Source organism: Ricinus communis, chromosome 2, assembly GCF_019578655.1.
Source record: "Ricinus communis isolate WT05 ecotype wild-type chromosome 2, ASM1957865v1, whole genome shotgun sequence".
Classification (NCBI taxonomy): Eukaryota; Viridiplantae; Streptophyta; class Magnoliopsida; order Malpighiales; family Euphorbiaceae; genus Ricinus; species Ricinus communis.
In genome coordinates this window covers 24,931,004-24,941,329 of record NC_063257.1, presented here as the reverse complement: position 1 = coordinate 24,941,329, position 10,326 = coordinate 24,931,004, and the positions used below count along the sequence as shown (strand labels likewise).

Here is a 10,326-nt window from a genome sequence, read left to right as displayed (position 1 = left end):
CAACCTATTTTTTTCTCAAATCCTTAATAATAGAAAGGAGAAAAGAGAGAGAGAGCGAAAGTCACAAACAACAGCCTCAAAGAGAGATCGAGAAAGAGGCAATTACTGATATGGGTAATAGCTTAAGGTGCTGTTTGGCTTGTGTTCTTCCCTGTGGTGCCCTAGACTTGATCCGAATAGTTCATTTAAATGGCTACGTAGAGGAAATAACACATCCAATCACCGCTGCTGAGATCCTTAAAGCCAACCCTAATCATGTTCTAAGCAAACCCTGCTCTCAAGGAGTTGGCCATAAGATCTTAATCCTCTCACCAGAATCAGAGCTCAAAAGAGGCAGCATATACTTCTTGATTCCAGCTTCTTCATTGCCAGACAAGAAAAAAAATAGCAGCAATACTCACAAAAAGTATTCAAGAAAGAGCAAGAAATGCAACTCTGACGATATATCCAATTGTGATCGTTACCTAACAGATATTATTATTTCCTCAAACAATAAATCTTCACGTCGTGATCGCCGGACCGGCCGTGTCGGAGTATGGCGGCCTCATCTCCAGAGCATCTCCGAAGACTAACAACTTTTTTTTCCGGTGCCGGAGTCTAATATTCCTCGGAATAGCCAAAAGTGGTTCCATCAGAAACTGGGGAATTTTTTTTTTTTTTTTTTTTTTTTATGTACGTGGGGTTGATGGTTTTGTGGATAAGTTTTTCCTCTTAATATTTCCTTTTTTTGTTTTTTGGGAAAATTACTTGTTTCGGTCTGCGACTAATAATAGCAGACTCTGGATTTAATGCTTTTTAGATCTTGATCCCTTTGCTTCATGGAAGCAATTCTAGAATTTGTACTGATACCGCGAAGTTGTAAGTAAACATCATTGGCTTTTTCTAGTTCTATTACTCCAATATGTACTTAACTGAGAACAATGTGTTCCTGAAGCAGAATTCATTTTGTTGTCTTATGTTTTAGGTTCATATAAAGTCAATTATTTCTGGAAGAAAAAAAAGGGAAAAAGAAAATAGATTACCCATCACAGATAGCTTGTTGCTCGATCAATTGATTAAGAAGACAATTTATGCATAAGTTTGCTTGTGTTATGTTGTCTTATTTTTATTGGGTGTGTATTTGAATGCAAAGTAATCAGAGTCTTACATTAGCATAGAACTATTCCATCTTTAAGCCTTTAGATGAGATTAAAACTATTTTATATTTTTAATATATATTACCCACACATAAATGTTTATTATACTTGAAGCATATAAATATATGTGCATTTATCTTATATAGAAGCTATATAATAATACCATTTCAAAAACAACCATTCCACTTTAGAAAAAAATAAAAATTATTAGATGAAACCTCAAAATTTATTGTATATTTCTACACTATAGATATTTGCAGAAAGAAGTATTGGCAAAAGTAAAACTAAAAAGTAAAAGAAAGAAATATCTAAATTTTCAGAATATAATTTTCATCTACACCGAATGTTCGCAAAAAAAAAAAAAACTACATATATATATAATTTATTGTTTTAACAAATAAATAAAATATACACCTATATTAAATTTTTCATTAACCGTTTAGGTTCTTTAATTTAGTTTTGTTTAATGGGTAATTGTGGTTGCAAATAAATAATTCTAGATGTGAACCACTTCAATGATTGACATGATTAGCGTTAATTAATATTATTGCTAGAATTTTCTCAGCTGACCATCATATTGTCCAACTAATACAGGCTTTCATGGGGTTCTTGTAATAGGACATTGTATCATGCCACTTAGAGTGGAGACCAGTCGTTCCAATTATTTATTCTCCAATAATAAATAGTAAGAAACATACATCTAAGTACTTCTCGATTTAATGAAGGTCAAAATGTGTAGCCAACAAATAAAGGCAACAACCGGAAAAAATTGCTTAAATGAATATGTTTAAGCCACTGTGTTGTGTGCGATGATAGAAAGTAGAGCCATCAATTATCGAGGAGAATATTACTGAGCCAAAATGGATATTAAATGTTTATTGTTTTAGTTTTACATTTATTACCATTTTCTTGTACTTAATTTTTATTCTTTCGAAAAAATCTTTTATTTTATTACTTACATTGGTGGATTGTTGAATTCAAAAATCTTTCGATTTTTGTTGAAAATAAAATCTGTCAATTCTTCTTATTACGCCTATAACATATTTCTTGAAATTTTTCAAGAATTATAGGACAAACTTAATATTTATAATTATTAGTTTAACTTTTTGGATATAAAAAAGATTTATCGGCCAATAAAGACTATTTTTTATATTTATTATAAAAAATGTGGTAGTTATATTTAATTTTTTTCCGTGATAAAATATTTATTTTAAAATTTTTAAAATTGAAAGGTGTTTGAAAATAATTAGTTTTTATATTTGCTGTAAGAAAATTTTTTTAATATATAAAAAATAATTAGATCTAATATATTTTGATTTAAAATGTAAATGCTTTTATGAAGAATTAGGATTCAAATGTAATTATTAAATTTTTTGAGATGGAAAAATGGAGATATTTTATTGAGTAGTTCAGGATTTAATAAATCTTAGCAATAGAGCAGTAATTGCTGTACTTATGAGTTTGAAAAACGAAAAGGATTGATGTGTCGCAAAGAAAATTATTATATAAATTATATCCAACAATAGTTTTTTGTTCTTTTTTTTTTTCTCTTGATGGAGACAGATGCCACAACCTCCTAGCAATTTGCATTATTAATGTAGTTATCTCATAAGAAAAAGCCAAAAGTCCTCAAATAGCGACAAAGACACGCCACAGAGAAAAAAGAAAAAAGAAAAAAGAAAAACAGAAACAAAAGGAAAACAAGCTGGCAAATCCTCGTAAACAAAACTCAGACTTCACATGGATTCCCTCCCTCTTCTCTCTGTGCAATAAACATTAGACAATAATTAACATCCCTTTCTCAAACTCTGCGCCCTTTATTATAATAATCCCTTCTTTGGTTTTAGTTCCATAGATGTCGACTTTATTTTGTTAGAAATCTTTTTCTAGAGGTTGGTTTTTGTATTCTGAGGGCACCATATAAGTATATTTATTTCCATCAAACACTGAGATTCATGAAGGGTAAATGAAAGTGTTCCATCTGGATGTCCAATGGATGGCAGATCAATTGAGTTGCTGGTTAAACTAAGTACTAGAGACTAAAGATTGACTAAATTGGCTGCTTGTACATTGAGTGTATAAATAATTGTTGGTGCTTTTACAAGGATAACGTTACTGCTTGTATAGTTTCCTAGCCTGATAGAAAAGGAAAAGTATCAACTACAATTACATATATCTCAAGAGTCTCCATAAACTTTATAATGTGTTGTTTATCATTTCAACTGTTTCCCATCCAACAATTGAAACTTGAGGCTCATATACAGCTTAGGGTAAGACTTAAAACTATGAAGGATGGAAAAACTTCAAGTCATATGTAAGATCAAAATTCTAGTCTTGTATCTTCTGAAAAAGCTTATCCAAATCATTTTTTATGATATAAAAGGTCGAGGTGCTTAACACGTGATATGCACAAAGACAAGGAAAAGAAAGGGTTAGCAAACACAAAGTTAATATACAAAGCATCCTTCCGACCTTATTTCTCCCACACACGGTTCGCGGTGAGTCTTCCTTCCCTAGGATTTTAGGTCTAGGCTTTTTATCAATAGGGGATAGTAGGCCCAACGCATATGCAATAAGCTCTCAAAGAAGATTTAAAACAAATAAGGTGATGTTTTTCAGTATAAATACAAAACCTGCATATGTTGGACCTAAGACTTGATTCCATATTTTTTGAGGCTAGGGCTTCTAAATATGTAGGCTTAAAAAAACCTCAAATAGCAAGCAATAGGGTTTCTAAGGGAGATTGCTACTGTCATTAACATGAGTTGAGTATTGGGTAAGGGTAGAAGGCTCCCACAGGTAATAAAGTGCTCTTCCTTGGCTCGTATCCATATTCAAGGGCCCATGTGACGAAGGAAATTCACTTTACTTGCGAGTGATAGTTAGCCAGTGTCGTAACGTAATTTCAAGATTTGAGTGGAACCAAAGAAATAATAACCGACACCATCGCGGATATCGAGACCAATAAGTAACCATGCAAATGATGCAAGAATCACCTGTTAAATAATAAAATTAAAGACCAAGATACATTGGAATCAGCTTCTCTTATCTCCAGTGGAGTTGCCACTATTGGCGGTAGTTTTATGCGTGCACCCAAGTGTCTCTAGTGACTACGGCACTGCAAGACTTTTCAATCTAATTAGAAACATATTAATTAATCACAAAGACTAGCGTAGAGATGGGAGTCACCACTGAGTAATTCTACGGGACACTTTTACTAATTGAGTGACGTACTAGATTCCATAATGAAGCATCGCCAAATCTAGGATAGATCGGAAGCCAACTTTCTTATTTTTGTATCTAAGTCTTTCATTTTATTATTTAACAGGCTATTCCCTATAAGTACGACAATTTATATTTACAAACATTCATTACAGCATGTGAGGTCCGTTTAAGTCTAGCCCATTTTTATTAAGCCTAGCACACAGTTGATTTGTTAGCCTATTTAACTAATTAATTGTGAAAAAAAAAATCCCACCTAGTCTAGCTCAATTACAACTTATGTTTTTATTCCAACTTTTAAGCTTAAATGGACTACCTTTTATGTTGAGGCCTAGTTGAGTGATCTTAAATCTAATGTAGCTCAATTAATTCTATATGAATTTTAGATAAGCTCCATTTACCATTCTTTAGCCTAATGAACTACTTTTTCATAATTAAAGTCCAATTTTAACCTAAGGTTTATATGTCTAGTTTTATTTTAACAATCACAGTGCAAATATTTAGCATCCATCCAACCTAAAACAAAAAGAAAAAATAAAAGGGCAGGAAATTAAATCTAATTATTACAACCCACCTACAACTAAAAAATGAAAGGAGAATGCCCAAAACTAAGTTACAGTACATAAACATCACCAAAATCCAATAAAATCCAAAAATTAGGACAAAAAGGGGCATAGAGCCGAATCGGCTCTAGGGCTTGTGATGGTCCTTTCTGCAATTTTTCTTCAAATTCTCACGCCTAAGAGCTAATTTCACATCCACATAAGAAAAAAAAGTCAATTAAAACGTGAAAAATTGAATAAGAAGTCATAAGGAAAATCAAATTAAGCTAGAAACCTAAAATCATGCAAACCCTAGAAATCAAGACAGATAGTAAGCGAATAAGACATTTTATGCAGATTCTAAATTTCAATCATGTAACCATAAAAATCAAATCTAATTACATAAAAATACAAAACAACCATATTTCCTTAATCATTTAACTAATCATATTCAAAAACTAGTAAAAAATATATTATCAGATTCAAAATCCTACATGCTCATATTATCATATTCAAAATCCATCATATCAAAAACATATTAATTTATAGAAAACTCTAATTTAATCATGCGAATCATATACAATAATAAAAAAAATCTTAATCATGTTTTTAGAATCATAAAACAAAAGAACCAATTAAAGAGGAAAAATTGTTGATGATGCAGGATGTGAGGGAACCATCAGGTTGTCACCTTGGATTGTCATTCTGTGAGTCTCTGAAGATGATGAGGTGATTGAATCAAAGATCAGTTAAGAATCCAGTGCTACTTAGGTTTTGAAAAAAAAAAACTTTTATCGTTCTAAAAGAAGCTTTCCTGATATAGAGTTCTTTCTTAGTGACTTACTCTGTTGTTACTAAAAAGAAAACTCTATATCTTTGAATATAGGGTTTTCTTTCTAACTCAGGATCACTCTTAATTGCTAAAAAAATGGCAAGCCTCTCTAATGAATGTAGCTAATCATAGAACTAGGTTATAATGTTGTTTATTCTCAGCACCTATTTTTCAGATCCAAATATCTAGGGAATTATGAAAAATCCTACAATGAAAGTTACTGCCTTTCCCGAGTCTCAAGAGATTGAGGACAGTTCAATCCAAGTTAGGGTTGAGAATAATTGAACAAAATTATTTTTCTAGAATCAATTTGGACCCAATTAGCAGAAAAGATTTAGTTTGAGGGGTGAAACAACAGTTTTTACAAGTTTAGAGATTAAATTATCAGGATTTTTGGAACTTTTTACCCTTGAAGCCAATCGGCTCTACATACAGCCGAATTGCCTCTACACAGTGCCGATTGGCTTGTTTTTGAAATCTGATGCCGTTTTGAGCATATTTTTGACCTAAAACGCCAAAATTGGTAAAAAGAAGTTTTTAGAAGATATTTGTGATAATTATTGGGATTTTTAAATATGTTTAGTGATAATTATTTGAATTTGAAATATTTTATTGGATATTATTCCGATAAAGAGAAAGATAATCGATTCATTTTTTCATTTAAATAATTAAGTATTTATGCGCTCCTCTAAGGTTTTCTAAACCCTATTACTATAAATAGAATATGATAGCCTAGGTTTAGGCTTAGCTACATTCAGTAAGCAAGAGATTACTAGTAACCTAGGAGAATTAGCATACATTCAAAAAGCAGAGGTAGTTTTAGGAAACAAAAGGAAAAGTCGCTAAGTAAGAACTAGAGATTTGGAGACTTTATTTTTCGAACAACAGAAGATTTCCCAAACCTAGATGATACTAAATTCTCATCTGATCTTCAATTCAACTGCCTCATTATCTCTAAAGACTTGCAAATCAGCAATCTACAGTGATAACCATATTACTATCTCTAGCCCTTTTACTGATTTTTGCCAATTTTGACCTAGATTAGTCGTTTTTCTTAAGTTTATTAGTTGTAGGAAGGGTTGTAATAGTTAAATTATTGTTTTCTTTATTTTGCTTTATTTTTTACTTTATTTTGATGATGGCAAATAACTGGTTATATGATTGTTAACTAAAATTAGACATCTAGATTAGGCCCTAAAACTTGGAATTTGGCATGTATTAGGTAACATATTGATACGAACTCGAACCAGATACGTTCAAACACCAAGATGAGCAGTGGTGAGAAACTCAAACTGATAAACGCTCTCCCTATTTAAGAGGAAGCACCCTTACCAATAAGTTCGAATTGTCGCCCCAAGATCTAACTTGAAAGTTTGCAATTGATCATGGAACTAACAAACTTAGTAATAGAACTACTAAGCCCTTTAGTTATAAATAGATGAAGAATGTTCAAACAACCCAAAAAACTAATAAAAAGTTAATTGATTTATCAAACATGTAGATGTGAAACTAAACTAAACAAGTTAATTTAATCTCAACAAATTCAAGAGTTAACAACTCAAGGAAAATAAACTTCTTTCAAAATGATATATTGATCTAATGCCTTTGGCTTAAATACATAGCTCTATTTATAGAGTCTTGAAATAATTCTAACCCTAAAAAGGACTAAGAGATAAGCAATAAAGAATCAAACCCTAAAAGACTCCTAATGTGCGGCTGCCTCCTTCAGAATTTTAGGAGATAAATCAATCTAGAATAAAACTCCCTAATTAAGATAAACAATAAGGAAACAAATAATTCTATCTAATCTTTATCTTGTAAAGAGATATGTGGCTGCCTCCTTCTAGAAGCATAAGTGGCGGCTGCCTCCTAGGGTTAGGTGAGATATCCCATGCTTCTAGAAACCCTAGGAAGACTTGTTGACTTTGATCTTTGACCTTTGACCTTGACCTTGTTCCATGACTAGAAGCTAAGCTTCATTAGTAGGAATTAATGTTATTATGTTCAAGGCTTTATCATCATCATAAAAAACATCATCATTAGCCATCTTCAAAGCATGCTCTAAGTAAGAATTTAAGGGTTGCTTGAACTTCTTACTCCTTGCTCGTGTCATTGGTCCTTCATAGGCTAGCGGGTCCAAACTAGTTGACTTAGATGCATCCTTGGTTGCATCACATATTGGTAAGTTTGGGCTTAAATTAAAATCCAATTAGACAGTGGGATTTGCCATGTTTAGTTAATTAATCAATTCACTTAGAATAGGATCATTGAATAAGGTCTTGGCATGTAAGATGTAGCCCATTTAAGCTAAAAACTTGGTAATTGAAGCATAATTTGTAATTAGGCTATATTAGGTGCGTCTTTATACATAATTGGATAGAAAATTAGGTGAATTATTTGATTGGGAATTGGGCTTAAAATGGGCTAAACCTAAGTGGATCTCACATATTGTAATGGATGCTTGGATTAATACAACCGTCGCATTTATAGGAAATAGGCCGTTAAACAATAAAATTAAGAACTAAGATATAAAAATAATAAAGTTGGCTTTGGAATCCGTCTCTAGATGTGGCGAAGCTTCCTCATGAAGTCTAGTACGCCACTCATTTAGTAAAAGTGTCTGGGAGAATTAGTCGCATGGCGACTCCCATCTTCATATTAGTCTTTGTGATTAGTTAGCATGTTTCCAGTTAGGTTGAAAAGTCATACAATGTTGTAGTCACTAGAGACAGTTGGGTACATGCCCGAAATTACCGCCCACACTTATATAGAGCTAGGGTTTGGAAACCTTAAAGAAGTATAACGATAAGCTTAAATCTTTTTAATTTTTAAAAGAAAAAGATTTTCTTTTGTTGGTCAGAAATATGCAGTAAAATCTTTTAGAAAATCGTAATAATTATCATAAAAACTTTGTAGAAACTTATTTTTGGGTGCTTTAAAGTCAAAATACGCACAAAACAACATCGCAATTCAAAAATGAGCCAATCGGGACTGTGTGGAGCCGGTCGACCTTTCATAGAGCTGATTCGGCTCTATGCTAAGCTGATCAGCTCTGTGGAGAGCCAATTAGCTTCAAGGGTGAAAAGTTCTTAAAATTTGGACAATTTAGTCCCTAAACTTGTGAAAACTGTTGTTTAACCCCTCAAACTTATATTTTCTGTCAATTGGGTCCAAATTAGTTCTAGAAAAGTATTTTGGTTCAATTATTCTCAATCCTAACTTGCATTTACCCGTCCTCAACCTCGAGACTCGAGAAATACAATAACTTTCATAATAGAATTTTTCGTAATTTCCTTGATATTTGGATCTAAAAAATGGGTGTTGAAATTTCATAATTTGTACTAGTATGATTATCTCCATTCAAATTACACACCCGTAAAAGATAATTGATAAACATTAAAATGCATATATTTTTTCCTAGATAATATGAATTTTTTTTCTTTCAATATCCAAATTTGATAAGCTAAATTATTATTATCCATAATTCTCAGTTTATCAAATAATTGTTTTTGATATTAATCAAAGTTTATAAAAGAAATAGAAATAATCAAATAAATTAAGTTTAAGAGAAGAGAAAAATAAGATCATATAAATAAAAAGAAAGAAAGCACACAATCCAATAAATAATAAAACAAGCAAACCAATACAATTGGCATCCACAAGAAAAAAAGATAATTTTTCATATAATTCCCCAACAACGGCACTAAAAATTGATGTATTAATTTTAAATATAAGAAAATAGACGAATCATATCATAGATATCAATTAGTACATCTAGAGTAGGTCTCACTAGGAGTTAAGAAAATATATCTAAGTACATATATTTTATCTAACCTTTCTATTAATGCTACTTAACATAAACAATAAAATAAATTTATAAATACTATGAACAAAATTGATTTTATAATTTAGAGAAAATAAGATGCAATCCTAAAACTACTTTATATGGAAAATAATAAAAGAATAAAAAAAATACTTTGGTAGAGTGGATGTTTTGTTCCCTTAGTAGTCATGCAATAACTAATTAATTCATTATTCTTATTAACATGGAATTGGATTATAGTGCTCTCAATAAGGTTAGAAAGATTCATTCAAATGGTGGTTGTCTCTCAATTTACACTTAATTAATATATGCCTTGATATATGATCAAAAAATCAATTAAATGTTAAAAGATGAAGAAAGCTATTAACCATTTAGACTAAAGCATGCCAATGCTTTCAATCTAAACTTTCATTTGAAAAAGCTAATTATTAGATTGAAGCTGATCTTTCTAACAACCTAATTTTTATATATTCAATTAAAGATATAAAGCACAATGAATGATAATAATTTTAAAATCCATAAGAATTAATAATAAATGTTATTACAATTATAGATAGCTAATAAGCTATACATAATATAATTGGCTTATCATACCCATATTTGATAGTGATAAGATGGCGTAATCAGAATTATCTTGATAAAGATATTTGTATAAGTACATTATAATACAAGTGATTACGCATCCTATGTATATTAGATATACACAAAGACTGTAAGGAGATAGATAATAATAGTTAGCTTTATCACCCTTCCTCAAGTTGTACAAGAGGT

At 31.1% G+C, this 10,326-nt stretch overlaps 1 protein-coding gene across 1 annotated transcript; it reads left to right on the top strand.

Moving 5' to 3' along the window:
* LOC107261688 lies at window positions 1-885 on the top strand. The gene has a single exon (XM_015722653.3). It carries the CDS (start codon window positions 111-113, stop codon window positions 570-572), a length of 462 nt encoding a protein of 153 aa, XP_015578139.1. The 5' UTR covers window positions 1-110; the 3' UTR covers window positions 573-885.
* Window positions 886-10,326: the final 9,441 nt, after the last annotated feature.

Excerpts from the sequence above, each read along its gene's own strand:
- LOC107261688 (XM_015722653.3), top strand. The coding sequence starts at position 111 with ATGGGTAATAGCTTAAGGTGCTGTTTGGCTTGTGTTCTTCCCTGTGGT.